The 26,741-nt window shown below is 38.7% G+C and overlaps 1 protein-coding gene across 2 annotated transcripts; it reads left to right on the forward strand.

Annotated features, from left to right (window-relative positions):
- Positions 1-24,023, forward strand: LOC132139864 (spectrin beta chain, non-erythrocytic 4-like). Of its 2 annotated transcripts, none has more exons than XM_059548525.1 (20): positions 1-604; positions 759-909; positions 7,924-8,220; positions 8,291-8,494; positions 9,507-9,596; positions 11,069-11,347; positions 11,548-11,678; positions 12,066-12,270; positions 12,439-12,684; positions 12,786-12,920; positions 14,760-15,004; positions 15,167-15,305; positions 15,995-16,079; positions 16,171-16,361; positions 18,357-19,324; positions 19,925-19,985; positions 20,971-21,224; positions 21,750-21,920; positions 22,288-22,330; positions 22,451-24,023. In XM_059548525.1, exons 2-20 carry the CDS (start codon positions 787-789, stop codon positions 22,781-22,783), a joined length of 4,200 nt encoding a protein of 1,399 aa, XP_059404508.1. In that variant the 5' UTR covers positions 1-604; positions 759-786; the 3' UTR covers positions 22,784-24,023. The 2 variants fall into 2 exon arrangements, with proteins under 2 accessions (XP_059404508.1, XP_059404507.1); XM_059548524.1 differs by having other exon boundaries at positions 2-544.
- Positions 24,024-26,741: the final 2,718 nt, after the last annotated feature.

Here is a 26,741-nt window from a genome sequence, read left to right on the forward strand (position 1 = left end):
AAGCACACGTGTGCATCCATTCAGCACGATGTTTGCAAGTGAATGAGCTCATTCAAAGAGGGTATCTTGTGTCTTTAGGTATCTAAATTCTGCTGCCCCAAAACATACACGCACATCAGCGACTCCTCCCACTCCTCTGAACCCCCCCATCCACGCCGGTCGACAGCAGGACGGCGTAGCGATTCCGGACGCAGCGCTGACACCAGAGCTTCGCCCCTGACGCGGATGCACACAGTCAAGCAGGCGAAGATGTGGATTTTGGTTCTCGTGTCACTTGAAGGATTATAATGCAGTGATTTTTTTTTCTTTACTGGAAACAGCCGGTGTGATCACCATTGAAGATTTCTGTAGGAAGACCAAGCGCTTTCAGTGAGTGTCTGTCTTGCGTGTGCATGCGTACCGGTTGTTTTTTCTGAGCTGGACTGACGCACGGATACTGCAGCAGAACTGCAGGGGCCTGGACGTTAACCTAGAGGACATGAGGACCCAGTGGATCCCCCATCCCTGAGCTCCAGACCCCACTGCTGCTGCACATTCTGCTGAGGTGCTGCTCTCTTCTCTGCTCTGGACATTTTTGGGATGCGTGTGTGTGCTGGTGGTGAAGGTGAAGAGGTTTTTCGTGGTGCTGCAGTGTTATATTGATGTTGAGTGTTGTAACGCTGTGTGAGTGTGGCAATGATGGCTAAAAGATTGTGGCAGAGTGTGTCTGTGTCATAGCTGTGTGCTGACTGCTCTGTGCATGTGTGTGTATGGTGTAGCTGAGCAGAGCTCCCAGAGGCTGATAGGATGCTGACAGCTCGCGATGGAGCGCAAGATGAAGCTCAGAAGCTGCACAGGAAATGGATGAAGCACCAGGCCTTCATGGCTGAACTGGCCCGCAACAAAGAATGGCTTGCCAAGATCGAACAGGTGAGTCACAAAGGATGAAATTAAAGAAATGGGTGGAAAGGGAGGACAAAAATTTATATACAAGTGGGCACTACTTACAAAAGGTGCTATTCAGGGGATTGCATGGGCTCCATGGGTATGCATATAGGTCTAAACGAAAGTGATCAGAAAATACAAAAGATTATGTTTTAAACATGGTTAATAAGAACTGTAGATCAGCATATGCCTAAAGAATGATTTCTGATGGATCATGTCTGAATATTTAGCTTTCTCTTGGTTAATAAATATAATTGCTGTAGAATTGTGTAAAACATTACTGAGCCAGTATGGATTCTTGGCATTCTTGGCATGTTCATGAGAAGTATGAAAGAAATAAGACTTGAGTTAAGACTGACTGAGGATATATTCAGCGTTGGGTAAGAATGTTGAGGACAGATTTGTTCAGGAAAGATTCAGGATTGGTTGAGAATGAATTGAGAAAAGGATTTAGATTGATTGAAAATTGGTTATGAATGGACTGCTTTGGTTGTGTTTTAGTTGAGGACATTTGGCCTTGATTTAGGATGAACATCAAATAGATTTGAGGCGAATTCTTAAATATATGTTATTAATGAATGGGTTTAGAACAAATTTGGGATTAATTGAAGATGGACCGAGGACAGATTCTGGCATATAGGTGTAGACTTTGGGATGTTTATTTGGAAAGGATTAAATTAGTGTCCTCTGTAATATTTTTTTTCCTTAAACCAATGTTGAGATAAGAAAAAAATCCCCAAATTGTAGTAGACAGCAAGAAATCTGTAGTAGAACGCAACAAATTTTAGATTATGCAATCTTCATCCGGCATCCAAAAGCAGATACATGACAGCATGCAGGATTTCTTTTTCTATCTTCCTTCTATATTTTTTTGTTCTGTATTTAACAACAAATGCATTTAGTATGAAATGCCAGCAAATAAGAGATTTTTCAATCAATCAATCAATCAATCAATCAACCATTTTATTTTAACTATTTATACAATACGTGACCATTGTTCTAAACATCAAATAAGTGTTAAATGACTACTTCCAAATGTATTAAGTTATAACAAGGTAAAATACAATTTACATATATTGTATCAAAGGGTAATGTTTAATATTTGGTTATACTATATATTTTTGACAACTCTCGGAGAGTGTAGCATGTTAATATAATAATAATTCCTTACATTTATATAGCGCTTTTCTAGGCACTCAAAGCGCTTTACATTGTCAGGGGGTATCTCCTCATCCACCACCAGTGTGCAGCATCCACCTGGATGATGCGACGGCAGCCATAGTGCGCTAGAACGCCCACCACACACCAGCTTATTGGTGGAGAGGAGAGAGTGATGAAGCCAATCAGCGGATATGGGGATTGTTGGGAGGCCATGATGGTCAGAGGCCAATGGGCGAATTTAGCCAGGATGCCGAGGTCACACCTCTATTCTTTTCTAAAGACATCCTGGGATTTTTAATGACCACAGAGAGTCAGGACCTTGGTTTAACGTCTCATCCGAAGGACGGTGCTTGTTGACAGTATAGTGTCCCCATCACTACACTGGGGCTCTAGGATCCACACAGACCACAGGGTGAGCACCCCCTGCTGGCCTCACTAGCACCTCTTCCAGCAGCAACCTAGTTTTGCCAGGAGGTCTCCCAACCAGGTACTGACCAGGCTCAGCCCTGCTTAGCTTCAGTGGGTTAACCGGTCTTGGGCTCCAGGGTGATATGGCTTCCGGCCATATATATGGCAATGTCAATGTGTTTGGTCTTGGCAGAATAGATCTCCAATGCTGCAGCGGCAGAGCAAGTACCAATGAGACAAACCCATGAATAAACACATGAATCAATCCATAGCAGATCTATACAGGTGGAGCTGGGGAAGGTGGAGGATTTCTGAAGTGTGCTGCGACTACTACAGCAACCACTAGCCGAGTATTTGAATGTTTGAGCAGCAAACTCATTGGCTGCTGAAAAAAATACATAATAATAAAAATAAAGGATGTGAGTAATGATGTCATTATGTCAGATTGAGTTAGAAGAACCTATCAGTCTGTGCCATCAGCTTATTGGTATGAACTATAATTTTACAATTGTAGAATTTTAGGTTATGTTTATGTTTACTAGTTTTCAATGGATTCTGTACGGGTCGTGCTGAGGTGAGAGTCAAGATGAAGCTGATATTCTTACACTAAACACTGGTAGTGTAAATGAGAAAATCTTTGATGATAATGGTTGTTGAAAGCTTGATAGTGCAAAGAAAAAGAAGTAGTGGATAGACAAGGCCTTTGGAAGATCCACTTCTGCCGTTAATGTCCTGATACCACACACTGTCTTCACATCTATATTGTATATTTACATCTTTTTTTATATATATCATTTGCCATTAAAAATTTTTATACCATGTTCAGTTTCAGTTGGTCTCTGTTGAACAATATAAAGCATCTGAAGCCATACAGCACCATGATGGCAGGGATGTTAATGTGATTAGTATGTAAATCAGTCTAAAGATATGTTGGGTATTAATGGCATATTTGCTAGTAAGGAACCATGTGACATGATACGTCGTGTGTTGCTGAATGACTGCAGAGACGCTGCTACTGTTCTTCTTTCATGCTGACAGTGGGAGGAAAGCTGATGAACAGCCTCACTGACATGTGCTAAACGTTTCACAAGTGTTAAACTGTGCAAAATATGAATTCATTATCTGCTACTGTTTCGAATCCATGGATTGGCATATGTGAGTGTGTTTTTATGGTAGATCAAAGCCTAGATGCTGTGTGGACAGAGGTGCTAGTATGTGGTAGTGTTGGTCATTGCAAGTGTGTTTTCTCTTTGTTTGTTTTACAATGTGGTGCTGATGGCCAAAACAACTAAACACAGGTGAAGGGTCTCTGCCACAAAGGTTTCTGTCCCGTGTGAATTGTGTGTTAGTACGTGTTAAACAATCCAGCTCTAACTAGAAATTTTAGATGCATTTTTCTGCATTGATGATTTGATGAATAATATCTCAAATGCTTTGTTGCTGTCTGATTCGTCACTGTGTTCTTGTGGTGGATCTGTACCACAGTACTCTGAATTACAACACTCTGAATGCTTTATTAGATGTCGTGGGCCTGCTTTCAGTTTTGGCCTTGTTTTCTCTTCTCATGTTTCATTCCATGTATCACTATTTAAGTTTGCTATTAACAGTTCACCAAGGAATAGATGATGTAAGACTCTGTAGCCTTTAGGCTGACTGCACTACTTTGTAATTAAGCTAATCTTTATTCAAGCTGATTTTAAATGTCACTCCTGTTTATTTTCTGATACTTCTGTTTCAGAGCTTGCCTAGAGGGAAAGCACTTTTTTACTGGAATTATTAAAGTCAGCAATCAGTTTTCAGGCAGCAATCAGACTTGTCATGTGGCAAGAAATAATGGTTCTGTTAATAGAGTTCTTTTTAATGAATGATTGTGCATAGCGTTTGGAAATGGAGCTAAAATTGCCCAATATATGTCAGCCTTTTGACAATATTAGATTAATTAATGTGTGTATGTGTATATATATATATATATATATATATATATAAAATTTATTCCTCCATTCTGAAATGGAACAAAATTGTGATTTATTATTACTTTTCTTTTTATCAGGCAGAAAGATCAGCATTTCAAACAAATGGACATTTTATGATGTATATTCAAGAAATTTTATGCAAGAAGTTTAAACTAGTTAAAAAGCAAAGGCATGCTTTCCACGTTGTTTTTAATTTGTATTTATATTTTGATGTATATTTGTTTATATTAATTTTATTTATATTTATCTTATATGCAGATAATTTATAAACACCAATACGACAATACATAAATAATAATTATTTATTTATATATTTCTTTATTTTTACTAAAACCTTCTAATCCTGTACAATCAGACTTAAGTGAACATAACTACTGAAATTTCTCTACTTACTAGGAAGGAATGCTAGTGTAGTAGTCTAAGGACGCAAATAAACAGCACATCAAAAATCATCTCAGGATTGTCAGTGTTGCATAAATTATTATCATCATAAAAGTCACTGTGAATATGTTGTGAATATTCAATAGATCTTCCAGCCCTAAAGTGACTCAGTGTCAGATCTTGGGTTCGCAAAGTCTAATGTCATAGTATTACATCCATAATTGTAATAAATGGCAAGATTTTTCCTTTTTTCTTGATCTGTAAATGCCAGTGGAAATCAGCTGCTTTTCGGCTACTCTATGTAGGTGTGACTCTCGTGCATCTTCAGGCGTTTTGTGGAATTGTGATTAATGTTGTTCTGGTACTTCAGTGCCAGCGTTTTTGAAACCTTTATTCGGGTGATTTCAGTGGACCATATCAAACATGCAAACCAATCTCTTGAGTGAAATTGCTTTTTATAATCTGAATCCTTCAGTGAATTAGATTCATCAGAAGATGCATGCGAATATGTTTATATGTGGAACATTCTGTGTTGCTGAAATGGTTTTTACTTCACTAAGTCAAGTCGAATTGTTCTGTCTTTGCGTGCTGTGCGTTTGTCTTTGAATTATCAGAAGTTTGCTCATTCTGTTCAGTTTGAAGAAGGAGAGTCTAATTCTGCTTTCTGTTACATGCTTCCTTTTCTCTCCCTGTTCTTCAGGACTTTGTTTCAGTACTACAGCTGTGTCAGAAATCTAGGATTTATTTTACAGTTATGTAGGTCATTGTAGAATTTAGAATTATTTTATTCTGTAGAATTCTAGATGTTTATTTTTATCAGTACATCAGTGTTTTTGGAAAATGAACATTTATAAAGGGTATGATTAGTTAGCAGCACCACATGCATGCGTCATGGTACTCTCGTGAACATGCATCGAAGACTGACAAGGAGGAGAAGAAATTGTTGAATAAAGTTATTATTTTTATTTTCTTTGCACACGAATAGTATTCTCGTAGCTTCATAACATTACAGTTGAACCACTGATGTCACATGGACTATATGTCCTTACTAACTTTCTGGGGCTTGAACTATGCAGGGTCAGAAAGCTTTTGGATTTAATCAACTATATCTTAATTTGTGTTCTGAAGATGAATGGTCTTACGGGTTTGGAACGATATGAGGGTGAGCAATTAATGACAGAATTTTCATTTTTTGGGTGAACTAACCCTTTAATTATCTCAAATTAGTTCATTAGTTTCATATTATCCTTAATCGTTTTCAGTGATGCAGGGCTCTGAATTTGTTCAAATTTAATCTTTTGAGCAACCACAAACTTTGCTACAGTACATCGAATGCTAAGCAAATTAACAATAAAAAAATTACAAATTACTATAGGTTTAGTCTGTGATCCCAATATACGAAATATTGTCAGACATGGCATGTCATGGCAAAAGAACTTCTTCTTTTGTGAGAAGAAGTTTATTTATTTTTAGCACTTTTAATAATAATAAAAAAATGTATTAGCTGAACTAAGATGGCTGCCAGTTTTTCCTGAAATTGATTTTCTGTAGCCCTGAGGAGCTGCCTGTTTTGAGAGCAATAACAGCATCACACACAAACATGCTCACTTTTAGACAGTGGTACATAACTGCAGAAACATGAGTTAATGAGGCTGTAACCTGATAAACAGCAGAAGCTATGACACTGTCCCACTGTGATTGGAGAACTCTTCGTCCTTCTGGAAGAGTTCCCGCCTCCTCCCCCAGTCCCAGACTCACTCAACTCAGCATCCACAATGACAGACAGGTGGCTGGACCAATCACAGTACATGATAATGTCCTTAGAGCTGACCTTGCCTCCTTGTTTCACCAGGCCATTCAAAAGAACACATGATGTACAATATTATGCACAATAATAGTTCTAGACTCACACACATTCTCTCCATCTCTTGCACATCTATCTAGATCTATCTATCTGTCTGTCTTTCTGTCAGGGCACAGAGTATTGACACAGATTTTATGATTCGATTTAATTATTATTTACAAGGTCTTGATTTAATTCCAGTCTATCTATACAAATATATCAGGTGCAGTATGTCTCTCTCAACTAATGCTGTAAAATATACAAAGAACCCTGTCAGTTAGTGTGTATATGTGTGTATATATATATATATATATACATATATATATATAACCACGGTTGCAGATGCACTGTCAGCATGCTCTCGAGTGTTCACAGACGATATGGCAGATGGCTTACGTATAGCATCCCATAGAAACAGCAGCTAATAAGAGGTCTACATACATATCTATGGCTAGAACACCCTTGGAGGGGTTAAAACTCCTTAGCAACTGGCTCAAACACCCTAACAAACAGCCACATTGCCTTAGCAATGCTAGAAAATTCTAGCAGCCAGCTAAGACATCTAACAAAGCCTAGCAACCAGCTACAACAGCCTAGCAATGCTTAACAACCAGTCAGAATACGTTAGCATCCAGCTAGAACCATCTATCTGTCACAGATTTTAATATCCACCTTCAGTCTCATCTTTTTGTTTTCCATCCAGACCCCTTTTTCCTGTTTTTCCTCTGTTCTCTCTGTATCTCTTTGTTTCTCCATCTGTTTCTCTCTCTCCTTTTCCCACACAATATTTCTCTCTCTGCAGTACAGGGGAGCAAGCGACTTGTGCCAAAAGGAGATATTTTTATGAAATTATGAAACACAAATGCACACACGTATTGAAATGCACACTTGTACATGCACACACACACTCAGTGACAACTCTGTGACGGAAAGAGGGATGCAGATTGTTTTGAAAAGAGAATGAGGAGTTAATTTAATTTCAAGCAATTCTGCAGGGAAGAATGAAGCATTACACACTGATGTAGAGAAAGAGAGACACACACATTTGTGCGTGAGATGGCACCCTATTTTAGGAGGCTGGACTTCAGCCATGGCTCTGAAGAGACAGATACTCTCTTTACTTTGATCTCTTTCCATTTTATACATACACACACAGGCATAAACTGGCAGGGATGAAGGTTTATGTTCAGAGCACTAACATATACATGGACTATTTGACATTTGTATGTGTAGGAGGGTGAGGAGCTGATCCAGGAACAGCCTGAGTTGCGATCGGTGGTGGAGATGAAGTTGAAGGAAATCAGAGAGTGTTGGTCTCACCTGGAGAACACCACCAAAGTTAAGGCCCGTCAGCTGTTTGAAACCCAGAACCACCGCATTAACGACCTGCCCTCAAACACCCTCAGCGACCTGGACCAGCATCTCAACGCCATACAGGAGCAGCCGTCCACACTAGGCTCCACCCACAGCACCCAACCCACCCTCCTTCAGCCCCGCCCCACTTTCAGACAGCAACTCCAGAGGATACAAGTGAGACATTTTTCCATGATTTGGAAAATGTTACATCCATTTATAAACTCACTTTATCTTTGTCTCATAGTCAATGGAAGCCCAGATGCAGCTTTATCAAGGTGTTGGTGAAGTCAGGGCTAGTGCTGATCACCGGAGACCAGAAGGAGAAGAGCAAGGAGGCATGACGGAGACCCGAATTGTGCGTCTTATTGAGCCTCTGAAGGAAAGGAGGCGGATAATTCTTGCCTCAAAAGAAATGCACCAAGTCACCCAGGACCTGGAGGATGAGATTGTAAGTGCCTTTTTCTTTTCTCTAAATTTTCACTATTATTATTTAGTCATTGCTACTTGAGGTATTCAAATTTGCACATATCGCACTGCTTGTTGAAGAGTGAAGTAATTAATTAATGAAGTTAAGTAATAGAAGAGCAATGAAAATGGTGAAATATATCATATTGAATATCATATAATCTTGGGGTGAGATCAACAAATCAGTAAAGCCTAGCAATCCATTCACTTAGTAATTCCATAGAATGTTAGCAGCAAACTAGCAATTTCTATCTATTGAATAAAGCTATGCTAAAAAGATTCGGAAACGTGATCTGAGAAAAAAAACTAATTGCAATTTTTCTGATAAAAATTTGATTACGAACTAAAATGTGATTTTAAAAAGCTCCAGGTTTGCTGTGTTTGTGCATAAATATATAATAATAGTAATCATAATAGTAATGATAATTAGAATGATTATTATTACTACATAAAATATTAAATGTAAAATGTAAATATTACTAATATAATATTTCAATATAAAATGCAAAAAGCTGATTATTTAAGTATATTATTTACAGTACAACAGTAAAAGTATAATACTAGTATTTATGGCTTTTTTAATTTCTTCATTTTTAAACTTTAAACTATCAAGCTTTTATTTTGTTGGAAACCACAAGGAGCTCTTTTGTTAAGCTGTTTTGTTGACAGCAGTCGGTTGCTTTTCTTTACTAGTTTGGGGGGATGGTTGGTGTAAATGCACTTTATAAATGACCTGAACCCACAGCACATCCTGAGATGAGTTAAAGTAAGAGATGAGTTTGTATGGAGATACTGATACTGTGAACTGAGGCACTATGAGACTACGAGAACATTATGAGCTGCTCATGTGTAAAAAAACTAAGTACCACTCTGAAATACACAGTGTCAGTCTGTGATTTTTGCATGTGGAAGCAATACAATGTTTTTCTGAAAATATCACACTTATTTATGTACTGTATCAAAAGCCCTCTTTTTCTGAATTTTTGCATCTTTAGGTATGGATTCAGGATCGGTTACTTTTGGCCTCATCTACAGACTATGGGACCAATCTGCAAAGTGTCCAACATTTAATTTTGAACCATAAGGTGAGAGTCAAGAAAAACTATTGCATCCTTTTCTAAACTCTGATATAGGACACAGTTCTAGTACATTCTCACGCAGGCAGTAGTGTTTCTGTGGTAAAAAATAAAGAATGCTTCCTTTTTACAGTTAGTTAAATTAATTTAATGTGGTAAATTAACAGCTTTAGTTTTAATACTACAATCATTATGAATGCCAAAGCATGCACACAAACTATCTATCACCTTAATCAGGTTTTCATATGTCCATCTACCCTCATTTTTTGTGAGAAAGTGACCATCTAATCATTCAAAAAAGGTTTTGTCTTGTTTTGGGACACCAGATGCATCAAAGATATAATGTAACTCATCTGATATAACTTTTACATTGTATGTTCATGTGTGTTATTTGTGTATTCATAAAATGATGTAAGAGGATATGTCCTGCCAGCATCTGCCAACTACAAAACTGTAAAAGACAGAGTAAATGAGAGGTCTGGTGATTGATGCATCTCAGTTCTTTATTATAGGTCAAGAGCCAAATATGATACAAATGCCTTTTGGAGTCTGTCAATCAATTAAGTCAATCTGTTGGATTGATTATCATCCTAGTTTGTAAAGGTCCGTTCACACCAAGGACAGTAACTATAAAAATAACAATGTTTTAATAATCAAAAGTCCACACCACAACTATAATGACACAGAACAGAAGCAGTATTGTTGAAATCATTTTCAGAACAGTTTGTTTCCATATGATGAACAATAATAACAATAATAAAAAATTGACAGCCAATCATAATCCACTTTTAAAGAGCAGAATCAAAACTTTGAAGAGCTCTTGCATTTAAATTGCAGGCAACATAACTGCAGCACACACTTATAATAAATTGTTGGTGTGGATGCTAATATAGTTAATGTTTAATCATTCTTGTTGTAAACTTGAACATTTCTGTTTTGTTTTCTTCTTTAATTATGGTTCAATTATTTTAGTTTTTATGCTCATTTAAAGGGGACATTACATGCAAAATTCACTTTTACATATATTTGCATATAATGTGTTTTAGCAGTGAGTGGACACAACCACCCTACAATAATAAAAATACATTCACTACTCATTAGCATTTCAAGAGAAGTGCACCAATAGAGCTGTTCTTGACAAGGTAAAAGGGTGTTGTTTTACATGACTGTTACACTACTGTTACAGACATTCATGAAAACCCTAAAGAGCCATACCAACCTGTGGAAAATGGTCATACAATGTCGCCTTTAAGAAAGAGTAAAAATCAAACTATTAATTCATTATTAATTACCTGTCATTGTTTGACATTAGTCTTATTGCAGATTGGCGGAATTCAGCTGAGGTTTAAGCCTGAGGAAATGTAATTAAGAGCCCTGTTTTTTATAGCCTGGTTCTCATGGCCTCTGATTCTACTGATGTATTTTGATTGGCCAGAGAGCTTTGACTGACAGCTCACTTGTGTGTATGATTGGACATCCAGGCGCTGCAGATCGAGATACAGGCTCAGAGGGGACGGGTCGAGGAGGTGCTGGAAAGGGCGGAGGCCATTGCTGCCCTGCGGACTCCAGAGGTGGAGCTTGTGCGGGAGGGGGCGGGGCATGTGAGGCAGATGTGGGAGGTGCTTCAGGTAGAGATGGAACGTCGCACAGTGATGCTAGATGCCGTGAACCACGCCCAACAGTACTACACCCAGGCAGCAAAGGCAGAATCTTGGCTTAGTGGACAGAAACTTCAGGTCCTCAATGAGGAGAAAGGAAATGTATGTACTGTACTCAATCTATCTTTAACTTAAATTACACCATTTATTTATACAACAATATTCAGTAATGTTGGGTTAATGTATTATGGTATGTTAATACACTGACATTGAAATTGTGGTCAATGTGATGTGGTCTGCTTGTCTTTCACTTTGTAAACCAAGATTTATTATTTCTCTCTTTCTCTCCTCTTTGTCTGCAGGACGAGACCAGTACTCTTAAGTTACTGAAAGAGCAGTTGGCTTTAGAGCAAACAGTGGAGAATTATGCAGAGACAGTGAGCTCACTGTCCCAGCAGTGTCGTCGCATGCTTGAGATGGGGCATCCAGACAGGTAAATAAAGATGTGTGACTTACACCGTATCCAAATCAGGCACTCAGCAAAAAAGCAAAAATGATTGATTTCTGAAGAATCATGTGACACAGAGGACAGGAGTATTGGCTTCTGAAAATTCAGCTTTGCACAGGTATTAATTACATTTTAAAATAGAAAATAGTTATTTAAAATGTTGGTAATATTTCACAATGCCACTGTTTTTCTGTGTATTTGAATAAATAAATGCAACCTTTGTGGGCATAAGTGACATCTTTCAAAAATGTTAAAAAATCTGACCTCAAATTTTGAGTATTAGATTTAACTGTTGATAAGGGTGAGGTGTAACCAGATTTAGTTAATCTGTTGTCTCTCTCTTTCTTTCTCTCACTCCTCTCTTTCCCTCAGTGAGCAAATCACCAAACAGCAGGTTCATATTGACCGGCTATATGTATATCTAAAAGACCTGGTGGAACAGAGGAAAACAAAGCTGGAGCAGCAATACTGGTTGTATCAGCTGAAGCGAGAGGTGGAGGCACTGGAGAAATGGATCTCTGAGAGGGAGGCTATCGCCAGCTCCACTGAACTCGGCCAGGACCTGGAGCACGTCACGGTATCACTGGCTCGCTCATACACACACACACGCACGCACGCACGCACACACACACACACACACACACACACACACACACACACACACACACACATGCATAGTGTGTCTTGTGCTATTGTTTAGCCATGTTGAACATTCTGTTTTACTCCAAGCTTCTAATTTTTCTAGGTTCTGCAGAGCAGCTTTACTAAATTCTCCACTGAGACACGTGCAGTCGGCCAGAAACAGATGGATTCAGTCAATAAGATGGTGAATGAGATGATTGACTGCAGTCACTCTGATGCTGCCACCATTGCAGAGTGGAAAGATGGTCTGAATGAGTCCTGGGCGGATCTTCTGGAGCTCATGGAGACCAGAGCACAGATGCTTGCAGCCTCGTACCAGCTACACAAGTTCTTCACTGACTCTCAGGAGGTATGCAAACACACATACAGCCATAAAACACTTTTTTAAATACATTCACAGTTTATTGCAATATGAGGCATTATCAATGTGGCTGTGTTTGTGTTTTGTAGGTACTGGTCCAGATTGAGGGAAAGATGAGACAACTACCAGAGGTGAGGTCATGTCAGGTGAGCTCAGCCAACCCTGGCACACTGCAGAGACTCCTGCACTCTTTTGAACACTCCCTGCAGCTGCTGGTATCACAGGTAAGACTCACACACACACACACACCCACAAAAACAATACAACACCTGTTCTGACCAGGTGGAGCAGCCACGATAAATAAGTGTTTAGGCTGTTTCATCCTCCTGACCCAGCAAGGGGTGGTTCCCATTTCAGTTCAAGATCACAATAACACTCAGAAACACAGTTACAACGATCACACAGTGCTGAATCCTATGGAAACTTGTTTCCGCCATGGAATAAAAAAATAAAAAGGTAATTGCAACATTTTATCTCACAAATCATTTTTTTTTCTTGTAATTCCTAGTTTACATCTTGCAGTTCTGAATTTTTTTTCTTCACAATTCTAAGTTTACCCCTCGCAAGTCATTTTTCCCCCTTAAAATTCTGAGCTTACATTAGGCAATTTAATTTTTTTTTCCGAATTCTTCTGAAAATATTTTCTGCCACAGGATAAAATAATAAAAAAACAGAATTGTGACTTTTTATGTCACAATTCTTACTCCTTTTATCACAATTGTCAGTTTATGCATCAGTGTGGAAAGGACTGAAAGACATCAACTACAAGACACCATAACTGTTGTGTCTGTGTCAAGGACTGTGGAGAATCAACAACTGGCCAACGATTTGAAGGAGTTTTATCGCAGGTTTGAAAAACCCAGTCTCACACCCCACACCCATTCTGACCTCCTATTAAAGAAAGGAGGTTAAAGAGCTGGGTATCTGCAGCGGTTAACAAACAGTGGATATGATAGTGGCCTTCAGGAGGAACCCTCTGCACTCCCCCCACTCACCATCATGGACAGCGCTGTAACAACAGTGAGAGTCATTCAAGTTCCTGGACTCCACCATCTCTCAGGACCTGAAGTGGGAGTTCCAAATAGACTCCATTGTCAAGAAAGCCTAACACAGTCTGTGCTTCCTTCGCCAGCGGAGGAAGCTGACACAGTCAGTCACTGAATCTGTCCTATGCTCTTTATAACTGTTTGGTTCAGCTCAGCTATCAAATCAGACTTTAGAAGATTGCAGCGAATATTAGGGACTGGTGAGCGAATTACTGGTACAACCTACCCTACTCCCCAATAACTGTACTCGCCCAGAGTGAGTAAAAGAGCAGGCAAAATCATTCTGGACCCTTATACCCAGCCCACTTTCTCTTTGAACTGTTGCCGTCTGGTCGGTGCTACAGAGCACCAGAACGGCCAGGCATAAAGATAATTTCTTCCCTCAGGAAATCCATCTTATGAACATTTAACTTGGCGTGTTAATAAACGTGTAACACAAAACACTACTTATACATTTATTTAACACGCACATTTTTATAAATTTCTTTGCATTTGTACATAACACACCTGTATAAACAAGTACCATCTATTTTATTTTTATATTTTACTTGTCCTATTTTTTATTATTTTTATTGCCAGTGTCTGGTTTTGTCACTGTCATTCTGTTTGTGCTGTGGACGCTTCTGTCACCAAAAAAATAGATATTGTATGTATATGGCAATAAAGCACTTTCTGAAAATTCATACTTTTCTTCAATTGTGAGTTTAATTCTTACTTTTCTCCACAGAACTGCAAGTTTATATCTCACAGTTCTTAGTTCATACAGTATCTTAAAATTCTAAGCGTATCAGAATTGCAAGAGGAAGATTTTCCCATGGCTGAAACAAGCTTCTTTAAAATACCAATCAGAATGAGTTAAGAGATAAACAAGTAGCTGTTAATTAAATTAAATTTAAATGGTTTATTTTTAAGTAGTTATAATAGTTTTAATAAAAACCTTGTATGAGACAATATTTTTAGATAACCCAAGTGTCAGTAAATAGAGTCATTTTACCATTGTTCTTACCTTTACTTCAGGTGCGCCAACTACAAGAAAACGCATCTCAGCTGCGTGCGATTTATGCTGGGGAGAAGGCAGATGCCATTTTTTCCCGTGAGCAGGAAGTGATGCAGGCCTGGAAAGAGCTCCTTGTTGCATGTGAGGGCAGCCGTGTACAGGTTACCACAGTAACCGATAAGATCCAGTTCTTTGCTGTGGTGCGGGAATTGAGCATGTGGATGGATGGAATAATGGGACAGATTGGCTCAACTGATGATGCCAGGTACCAGATCAATTATAGAACCATCTGAATTATCCTGAATCTACAATTGGATTTAAATCAAACCACAGTAGACAGTGTGCATCAGGATAATGTGTGTGCGTGTTTCTTGTTTGTGTCCGGGCGTGGGTTTTGGTGTTGGGCGGGTCCTTGTGTTCGTGTCAGGGACCTCTCTGTGCTGGAGAGCATGATGTCCCAACACCAGAATCTGAAGAGTAAGATAGATAACAAGAGCAAGAACTTTGTGCATTGCGTGGAGATGGGAAAGATGCTTCTCGCTGCACGCAACCCTGCAGCTGAAGAGGTACACACATACTCAAACACTGAACCCTCTATGTGCACACCTTTTAACATGCAAACACATACATGGAACTAAAGTAAACCTCATAACTTGATAAGCTGGATTTGTCAAAGTTTAAAATGCAAATATCATCATATTATTTTATAAAACACAAATGGCCAGGCTCATGTCTTAAAGTTTGCCTTTAAATGGATTATGGGTTTGTGAGCGTAATGTTAAAGTTACTGAGGCTGATTTTATTAAAACATTTGACATACAATACCATTCAAACGTTTAGAGTTTGTTAATTTTTTTAAGAAGTCTGTCATGCACACCAAGAATTTGATAAAAAATTAATTAATAAAAAAATAATAATAATATTATGGAATATTATTCATATTTAAAGATATTTAGTTGTTTTTTTGGAAATCAAGTTTTTTTTTATCAGGATTCTTTAATGAAGAGAAAGTTCTAAAGAACAGAATTTATTTGAAATAAAAATCTACTGTAACATTATAAATGGCTTTTCTTTCAAAATAATGTGTCCTTATTAAATATAAGTATTATTTTCTCTCCTAAAAAAAAAAAAATATTTTGATCAGTAATGTAGAGGTCTAAAGATTAAAATTTTGTTTCTCTTCCGTTTTGCATTGAACATGGATCAGTTGCCATCAGTGTTCTGCTCATAAATGATTACATTCCCTCTGATCCAGGTAAAGGAAAAGCTGGATTATATAATGGCAAAGCAGAAAGAAATGAATGAGCGATGGGAACAGCACTGGGAGAAGCTTCAGCAAGGTCAGTGATGACATTTTGTAATGTCATGTTAAAGGTCTGACAATCTGATCCATTCTCAGAGTTATCCACAAGCTTTATCTGTGCCCTTCAGCCCAGCAGAGGCTGCAGTCTACCCAGCTGGGACCGGCGGAGCAGTCCTGGCTCAAAATCAAGGAACCAATCACTCCCAATACCCGTGAGGCAGGGGGAGGGACAGACGATGTGGAGGAGCTGATTCGCCGGCATGAAGCGTTCCGGAAGGCTGCGTCCACGTGGAAGGATCATTTCAGCTCATTACGACAGGTCATTATAGAAACAAAGATATTCCACACTTATAAACAGAGTCATCACCAGCACAACACTGAAGAGGGTCTGAAGTAACAAAGGGGGGGGTGATGACATTACGCAGAGTATCCCCAACTACAACCCGAATTCCGGAAAAGTTGGGACGTTTTTTAAATTTTAATAAAATGAAAACTAGAAGACTTTCAAATCACATGAGCCAATATTTTATTCACAATAGAACATAGATAACATAGGAAATGTTTAAACTGAGAAAGTTTACAATTTTATGCACAAAATGAGCTCATTTCAATTTTGATTTCTGCTACAGGTCTCAAAATAGTAGGGACGGGGCATGTTTACCATGGTGTAGCATCTCCTTTTCTTTTCAAAACAGTTTGAAGACGTCTGGGCATTGAGGCTATGAGTTGCTGGAGTTTTGCTGTTGGAATTTGGTCCCATTCTTGCCTTATATAGATTTCCAGCTGCTGAAGAGTTCGTGGTCGTCTTTGACGTATTTTTCGTTTAATGATGCGCCAAATGTTCTCTATAGGTGAAAGATCTGGACTGCAGGCAGGCCAGGTTAGCACCCGGACTCTTCTACGACGAAGCCATGCTGTTGTTATAGCTGCAGTATGTGGTTTTGCATTGTCCTGCTGAAATAAACAAGGCCTTCCCTGAAATAGACGTTGTTTGGAGGGAAGCATATGTTGCTCTAAAACCTTTATATACCTTTCAGCATTCACAGAGCCTTCCAAAACATGCAAGCTGCCCATACCGTATGCACTTATGCACCCCCATACCATCAGAGATGCTGGCTTTTGAACTGAACGCTGATAACATGCTGGAAGGTCTCCCTCCTCTTTAGCCCGGAGGTCCGTGATTTCCAACAAGAATGTCAAATTTGGACTCGTCTGACCATAAAACACTATTCCACTTTGAAATAGTCCATTTTAAATGAGCCTTGGCCCACAGGACACGACGGCGCTTCTGGACCATGTTCACATATGGCTTCCTTTTTGCATGATAGAGCTTTAGTTGGCATCTGCTGATGGCACGGCGGATTGTGTTTACCGACAGTGGTTTCTGAAAGTATTCCTGGGCCCATTTAGTAATGTCATTGACACAATAATGCCGATGAGTGATGCAGTGTCGTCTGAGAGCCCGAAGACCACGGGCATCCAATAAAGGTCTCCGGCCTTGTCCCTTACGCACAGAGATTTCTCCAGTTTCTCTGAATCTTTTGATGATGTTATGCACTGTAGATGATGAGATTTGCAAAGCCTTTGCAATTTGACGTTGAGGAACATTGTTTTTAAAGTTTTCCACAATTTTTTTACGCAGTCTTTCACAGATTGGAGAGCCTCTGCCCATCTTTACTTCTGAGAGACTCTGCTTCTCTAAGACAAAGCTTTTATAGCTAATCATGTTACAGACCTGATATCAATTAACTTAATTAATCACTAGATGTTCTCCCAGCTGAATCTTTTCAAAACTGCTTGCTTTTTTAGCCATTTGTTGCCCCCGTGCCAACTTTTTTGAGACCTGTAGCAGGCATTAAATTTTAAATGAGCTAATTAAGTGGATAAAAGTGTAAAATTTCTCAGTTTAAACATTTGCTACGTTATCTATGTTCTATTGTGAATAAAATATTGGCTCATGTGATTTGAAATTCCTTTAGTTTGCATTTTATTAAAATTTAAAAAACGTCCCAACTTTTCCGGAATTCGGGTTGTATATGTGAAGTGGCCCATTCATGTATTTGTCAGTCATAAACAAACCTGTTGTTACTACAACTATGAAACTAAAATATACTGAGCAACTAACAGAAGAACACTCCTGCACCTGGCAATTGTAATTTCTTTTCTGTTTCACCATTAAAATCCCTTTTCACATTCATTGTGACTGAGGGGGCAGAACGGTCTGGTTGAACTGGCACTGGCCCTGCATAAAAATAACATAAAACTGAGAACTAAAAGATCTTTGTGTAACTTTCTCTCTCTCCTTCATCTGCAGGCAGAGAAGATGAAGGAGGAACTGAGCAAGCCGCCTTCTACCTCCTCTCTCCTCAGCAGGCAGATGTTCCCTCTCTCTTGTCTTGTGCCCAGCTCCTCTTCTTCATCTTCGTCCTCCTCTCTCTTCCGCAACCCACTCCAGGACTCACTTCTGGAGTCCAAGCCCGGGCCAGACCTCATGCACGCCACAGAACACACAGTGGTGAACACACTCACTCAACGGCTCGGGTCCACCCTGAACCCCTACATGCCTGTCATGAATGGCTCCCCCTACCAGGGGCTAAACCAGCCATCAGGGGTCATGGCGGAGGGTCTTTTGTACCATGGGCTTAAACAACAGGGTGTTTCAGGGTTGGATAATTCCAGCTATCAGGGGTTAAATCAACAAGTTGTTGTCTTGGGTGTGAACAGCTCCAGCTACACTGGACTAAACCAACAGGGTGTTTTAGGAGAGGACAACTCCAGCTACCACAACCTAAACCATTTAGGTGCTGCGGGGGCAGGGGTAGACCCCAAAATGGGATATGCTTGGAAGCACCTGAAAGCTGACTGCCTTCAGCCCAAAATCAACCAAATTCACAAAGCTGTTCCACCTTTACTGGAGGCGCACCGAGCCCAGCTTGCTGGTGGAGGAGCAAACATGCCAGCTCCTCCTATGGGCCTGGACCCTTCCCTTGAGATGATCCACAGCCGTTTACAGAGAGACCCCCGCGGGAGCCGATCTGACCCGCAGATGGATCACTTGCGGCGAGAGAGAGAGTACCGGCTTGGCCGACAGACCTCCAGCGAGCAGGAGATCCAGGCACGACTTAACGAGCTCCCGCTGATTGTTAGACAGGAACGCTACCGTCGAAGAATGGAGAGACAGTCGTCCAGTGAGCAGGAGGGCAGCGGTAGGCAGAGAGTTCAGAAACATGACTCCAGCGACGCAGAATCTGGGAAAGAGCCGTCTGACAGGAGACCATCTGGGTGAGTTTGCTTAGCTATATTCGGGGAACAAAACTTATTTTCTGAGATGCCTTAGAGGTAAAGATAATTCATAAATTTGGTAAAGGAAGTTTTTATTCTAAAAACCCAAAATGTTTGCATTTAGAGTTGAGTGTAGGGTTTGGGTAAGTGTTTAAGATCCCCACATTTCGCTGTTGTTCATTTAATATAATATAACATAAAATATAGTTTTCATTAATAGAAATAAAGCTGTAATTAAATTAAATAAAAATTTAAGATTCAAAATCTAAATTAGAATAGTTGCCAAAGCAACAAACTGAAATTAAAAAAGCTGAAGTGCTAAAATTACTCAAATTAAAACTGAAATAAAAATAAAGATAAATAGACATATAAAAAATGTAATTAAATGTAAACTGAAAATATAAAAGCAAAACCTAATGAAAAATATTAATAATAGTAATTAATAAAAATTTTGAGTGTAGAAAATATAAATTGCTTTAAATAAAAACTGAAGTCTAAGTCCCTGCCATGATAAAATAACAAGTGTGTTTGTGTGTGTGTGTTCTTATCTGTATATGGGTATCTAACTTAGTTGGCTTTCTCATCTTTCTTGTTTTTTAGGGAGAAGCGTTCCACTATGGCTGAGATTGTTGAGCAAGCGCAGGAGAAAGAAGCTTGCCAAGTATGTGGCGTGTCTGTACTGGCATTTAATACTTACATTTAATACGTCATAGATTTAATTCACATCATGCATCATATTCCCCCTCACCATTTTAATGCATTATCTATACAATTAGTAATACTCAGTTGGTCAGTTGAATTTAACTCTCTTATGCTCACTAAGGTTATTTGATAAAAATACGGTAAAAACTGTAATATTGTGAAATAATATTATTACAATTTAAAAAATATATATTTTTTCTATTTAAATATATTTTCAGCAGCCAATACTCCAGTCTTCAGTGTCACATAATCTTTCAGAAATTATTGTAATATGATGTTTTAATGCTTAAGAAAGTTAAAAGGAATGGCATTTATTTGAAATATATATTCTTTTGTAACAATGTAAGATCTTAACTGTGCTAAATCTTAATGACCCCAATTAAGCAGTAGTGCATTTTCAGGCTATTCTCTTTCCAGAAAATGAGTCCACACACACTGCTGATTTAAAGGTTGAGGATTTTTCTACTATTTGTGTCATCCAAAGAAAAATAAGAGTAAACTTACTGCAGCTACAGTGCCTCTGGAGTCTCTTGGTTCGGTATCTTGCTCAAGGGCACAATAGTGATATAGCAGAATTGTGATCTCAGTAATTCTCCACTTTCTGGGTCACCTTGCATCCTCTGAAACTTGGGACTGATCCCCAAACATTTTAGTCAGCAGCTCAGACCCTTAAGTATCTCTATACATTTTATTGTTCAGGTAAGACTGATCTTATGCAGACTTTGACTTTGCTGTATGGAGATATAAATGGAGGTGTGGTACGGTATTCATATATTTTTAATAAGTTATGGAAGATACAGCACTTGAGAATGTGAGGCACAACACACCTAATTTCCATATACACCCAATTAGTATTTAGTTTTTTTTTAAATATATAGTTCAGTTTTTTGTTTTCTTATAATTAAACAATTCTGCATCATACATTCACAAAGAATCTTTTTCAGGTGAGAGGAGAGGTGTACAGACCACCCAGCAGCCTCTCTGCACCAGTGAGAAGTCTGGATCGCCCTCGAGCTCGAGACCGCCCCAAACCACGACGAAGACCTCGTCCAAAAGAACCTGAGGAGCCACGGCGGTCCCGTTCTGCACCAGCTCAGAGCATCCCATCCACACCTCAACCTCCAACCCACACCGTCCATCATGAGGGCTTCCTGTACAGGAAACATGAAGAGGAGGGGAAAGAGAGAAGCCCAAACAGGTGTGTTTCTTACATACTATAATAACTAATTATACTAATGCTATCCACAGATACTACTGTGTTCAGAATAGCATGCATTGCTAGATAGTATACAAACACAGTATGCACAGCATAAATTACTACTGTGTTCAGAATAGCATGCATAGCTAGATAGTATACAAACACAGTATGCACAGCATAAATTACATAAATAGTTGTATGATGTAATTGTTGCTGTATGACCTACCCTGCTATTTTACAAGTTACAGATTGCATAATTGATGTACATCATGGAAAACAGCATGGTGATATAACCATTGAACTGCATTTGATGTATTTAGAGTGATCTGGAGCATTACATACTGAATTTATAGTATTCATCATTCAAATGTAATAGTCAAAGATGTAATATAGTGGTCTTGGCCCAATAGTGTATTAGAAATACTGTTCTTAGTGTGTTTGCTAATCTGCAAATAGCAATACTAAATGCCTTGGTGAGGCCTAGTAACTCACAAAGCTACTCCTAACTTTCTACACCTCCTGCAGCAAGTCGTGGGTAAATCTGTTCTGCGTGCTCAAACAAGGGGAGATTGGATTTTATAAGGACGCACGACACAAAACCACACCCTACAACGATGAGCCGCTTCTTAACTTGGCCATTTGCGAATTTGACACTACCAATGGATATAAAAAGAAGAAGAATGTGTTCATTCTCAGGTAAAATTAACTCAGTATGATCTTTAATGACAACCATATTGGAAGCTACAAAAAGCAATGACAACCATGCAGGAAGTGCATTTTAAGTATAGGTTCCATTAAAATCCCTGTGCTTTTTGGAGTATTTGATGACTTATTTCCTTTTGAAACAATATGATATGGGGAGGAACATACTGAAGGACTGCCTTTTTCTTTTTTAAATAAATTAATGCTTCACTTCAGCAAGGATACGTTAAATTGATCAAACGTGACCAAATTTTTGTAGCATTATGTAAAAAAAATGTTAACTTCACATTTTAGATAACTTCCTTTTTAAACGATCTATTCATTAAAGAATCTTGAAAAAAGTGTTTCTAATGTTTTCTAGGACCACTGCTGAAGGGGACTACATCTTCCTGGCTAAGGATGAGGTATGTCAGACAAAGCACCACTTGAGTGAAAAAAAGGTCAAAGTTGTTCAAAATTGTTTGGTAAAAACTCTGCCTATTGTGGCCATATATTAGTGTGTGTGTGTGTGTTCTGTTTCACAGGAGGATCTGAGAGGTTGGGTCAACAGCATCAATGATAGCCTGAAGGAGATTGAGGAAATTGCCAAGTGGGAGAAAGCCACAAATTCCTCCACCGACCCAGACAAATCAGAGCGCACGGAGCGTTCTGAAGGGGCGGAGCCATTTGAGGGGGCAGAGAGGTCAGAGAAGTCTGAGCGTACAGACCGATCAGATAAAATAGAAGCATCGGACAGAAGCTCAGAAAAGAGAGACACATCTGAGAAGGAGAATGGAGATAGAGGTGAAAGAGGAGAGAGGGGAGAACGAGGAGACTGGGGTTCCAGGGGTTCCAGCACTTCGGGAAAAAGCAAATGACTCATCCATCTACACCTTTATTTACTCATCTATCCCTCCATCTTTCCAGAGAGAAGACAGGACTTGCATTTCTAAGTCTCTGTCACTCCGTTTGTCCTGACAGCCTGATTTCAGGACAGATGTAATTGTCCCTAGAATGTGTCGATGTGTGTCTGTGTGCGTGTGCCAATGTGTTGAAGAGAACTTTTTTGTGAAAGAAAATGAAAAGACGGTATATAAACGTATCCCAGCATCAGAGGGCCAGTTCAGCCGCCCAGCTTGACTCTCACAGAAAAGGCATCGAGGATGACTATAACCCTCCCAATATTTTAGAAACATTTTCTCGAAGCAATATACTGTATGCAGTAACCGATGCCACTTGTTTTAGCTGCTCTGCACTTCCAAGCGAGTGCAAGAGAGAGGAAGTGACAGAGAAGTCTTTCAGAGAGAAATCTGCTGCGGTAGTAGGGACAGTGTTCCTCCTGATCGACATCCATGGTCAGCCCCACACATGCAAACAAACACGCACAGTGCATCATGGGAAAATGTTTGGAATGGATTACCATTCTCTCACCCGAGGCCGCACAAGTCTTCCACCTGCTGCTTGTAGTAATGGTTTTAATCATGCGAGATGCTACACAGTACTGTGGTGAGCACGATTCAGTTTACACCCAATGAAGAGTCTCAATCACAACATGTGAATATAATGTGACTGTGTGTGTGTGTGTGTGTGTGTGTGTGTGAATACAGCTCCATCCAGAAGGAGATCAAATGTACTATGTATAACCTCATTGATCGTATTTATTAGGTTATCACAATACAAATTTAAAGTGCAAGGTTATTCTTCACTGAACTAAGAGGAAGTACGATCAGACACCCCAGTATTTGTACAAATATGCTGCTTTTTATCATCTCTGCCCCCTTACATCACTCTTTGATTGTAAAATGATTAGTACACATAAAATAGGGTGTATGTGACTTTGTCATGCTATAAAGAAAAATACTGTATATATATATATATTTGTATATATACTAGTAAATGAGATTTACTTCTATGAGCTGCAGCGTCTAATTAAAAAAAAAAGAAAAAAAATAGATAATAATAATAATAATAATAATACTTTTTATCAACCTATGAAAATGTAACAAGTTAAACAGAGTTGTTTTGTGCCCCTGGCTGAATTTAGACAGTAAACATGTGCATCAACCTCCTTTTCCGGGATCTCTTGTATACGGAAATGCAACTTTTACTGTTTACGGTTTGTTTGTTTTGACCAGAGCAAAAGAAATCACCATTAAAACCGTCATCAGAGACTGTTTTGTTTTTAATATAAATGCTAAGAGCTGTCTTTTGACAGCTGTTGCAATTCCTATGACAAAGACAATGATTCCCCCCTAGTGGTAATATATAGTTGCAAATTATATTTGCACAGATATGATACAAGTAAAAATATCTGAATAAACCAGAATAAAAACAACAACAACAAAAAACAATCATTTTGAATTTTTATGTTTGTTTTTTTTCACTTATTTGGAATGATGGTCCTAAGGCTTTAAGTTGTCAATCACTTTGTTGAGGTCAAGCTTCTCCTAACTAGCTCTACTTTCACCGCACAAACTTGTTCTTCTGAGTTCAAACTCTGACTGGCCTCATTGTCTATGCAACAGCAAATATCAGCATCCTACAGCATCATAGTTTCTGAAATTGCGATTAAATGGTGTGGAATAAAATACTCATTTACAGATTATGTTAGTTTTCATGACAAGACACACTTGACCCCTGATCAACTCCAGCTGAGGCGATTGTGTGCCCTTGCTTTCAGAAACAGTGAGTTCCTGCTGTCACATAACACAGAACAACATACATTATGACAACAGAAACAGTTGCACACCCTGCATTCAGGTTCAAATCTGCTACTGATTGGATATGTCTTTAATTATTGTCATAGAAACCGCATAACTAGAGACTGAACTTGTTTTGTGTATCTGTCTGATAAATGTGACTGAGGGTGAATGAATGTCTGTTACCAAATTGTTGCTGTGTATGTCTCCGTCTTACCTTTGCTGAAGCAACTTCACTCCTGACAGCCAGTTTACCAACTCTCCCTTTCCAAAGCATAAAATAACGATTAGTTATGACTTACTTTACTTAAAATTTTGACTCTTCGACTTATCGAGTGACTTTGACTATGGTCTGCCTGCAAAAAGCACAATTTCTCCCTAAACATAAATCTGGAGTATTAAAAGAAAACTACCTCTGCATTTCTTAAAGCTGTCACATGAGGTCAGTGTTGCAAAGGAATTGCAGTGCGAAAATAACTTTTACTTGAACTCTTCAATTGACCTTTTTTTTAAAAACCCAGAATTGTTGACCTACAGGGTCAGTTTTTGCTTTGCTAAGCCTGGCTTTGTTTCTCTCCAGCTTGACCTCACCAGTAAGTATTTATATATTTTAATTCATCTTTGGAAGACTGGAGAAAAGTAAGTGTGTGGGTTCCCCTCCTTTATTTAAAGTCAGTTTTCACACATGAAATTAAAGAAAAACAATATTAAGTTGCATGAAAGAGAATACAGAGGTGATTTCTATGCAACAGCTGTGCATGCTTATCAAAAGGGTTTCAATCTTCAGCAAAGCACTGAGTTTGGATGATGATGATGATGGAGATGATGGAGAAATGAGTGGAATGAGCAGATCACTTGTATAGCTGAAATGAGACATTAAATCATTTATGTACTGATATCTGCACTAATTCATAAATACAGGTTGTATATATCAGTGTGCTGTGGCGTTTTCATTTTGGTGACTGTTTCCATCTCCAGATTTCCTTAAATTGTTTACTCAACTGTAACAATTGCACTGTGTTTGTACATATTCTATAACATACATTTACAGTCCACTTTTTTAATACCTTTATATTTAAATAATGAAAACAAAAAAACCTTTTCAGATAACATCAACATTTTTAAGAGATGTACTTAAAAGACATGACTGTGACGTATAGGCCTTTAGATGTCTCTTCTAAAGGGAGTAGTGTCCAAGCAACAATGTAATATATGCCTTCTATTTTCTTGCTTTAACTAAGGATTTCTGGGCTTCACTTTAAAGGCTATTATTAAGTACTTTGGGGCCTTTTTTTTGGGTCCTGCTATACTGTAGATGGAGTTCTTCCACAGATGCAATTAAAGAAAAAGAAAAAAAACACTATTAATCATATTGTTTAACAAATAATTAAATTTGAGATTGTCTAAAACAGAACATGAAGCACTGCACCAAGCAAAAGGCAGACAGACTGACAAATGTGTATCAACCCTCGTCATGTCATTGTCATTTTTAAAGATTTCAAGTTTCTCTTCATATTCTTTCTGATGTCAGAGTTGAAGCCAGTTTTTTGCTTGGAATCAGGTGCATCCTCACTATTGTTTCCTTTTGTTGAGGGACTCAGGAAGGCCTTTTGTTTAGAAAGGAGTACATCTGACCACTCAAATGATGTGAAAGTGTAGCTAACCACATTTTTAACTTCCAGATCCATTAACATTTGATCTAGATTCTCTAAGTGTTAATTATGACAGATTCTTGCTCCTTTCCTTTCATCCATTTCTCAAGCTCACTTCCTTTGAATGTACATTCTTCATGATCATGTTCTCTCCCAGCAGTTTTGGAAGATCAGCTAAAACCCTTAGCGCATCTTCAAATGAGGTTGGATTAGATGGTAACTGGAAGTCACCATAAAATGTGCTGCTGAATTTTTGAACTGCAGTCTTCTGCTTGTCATTCAGGCTCAGGTCAGTCTGTGCACCCACTAAAATATCATTTAGTTTATCAAGGGCAGGTTTTACTTCTCCTTCTACTGTGTATTTATCTTCATCTGATGCAACTTCTCTATCAAAAACAAAGCAAGCATTTGCCCCATACAGCACAGCTGTCACCACATGTGTGGCTGTATCATTATCAGACACTTCATAGTAAGCCATATTTCCC

This window comes from Carassius carassius, chromosome 4, assembly GCF_963082965.1.
Source record: "Carassius carassius chromosome 4, fCarCar2.1, whole genome shotgun sequence".
Taxonomy (NCBI): domain Eukaryota; kingdom Metazoa; phylum Chordata; class Actinopteri; order Cypriniformes; family Cyprinidae; genus Carassius; species Carassius carassius.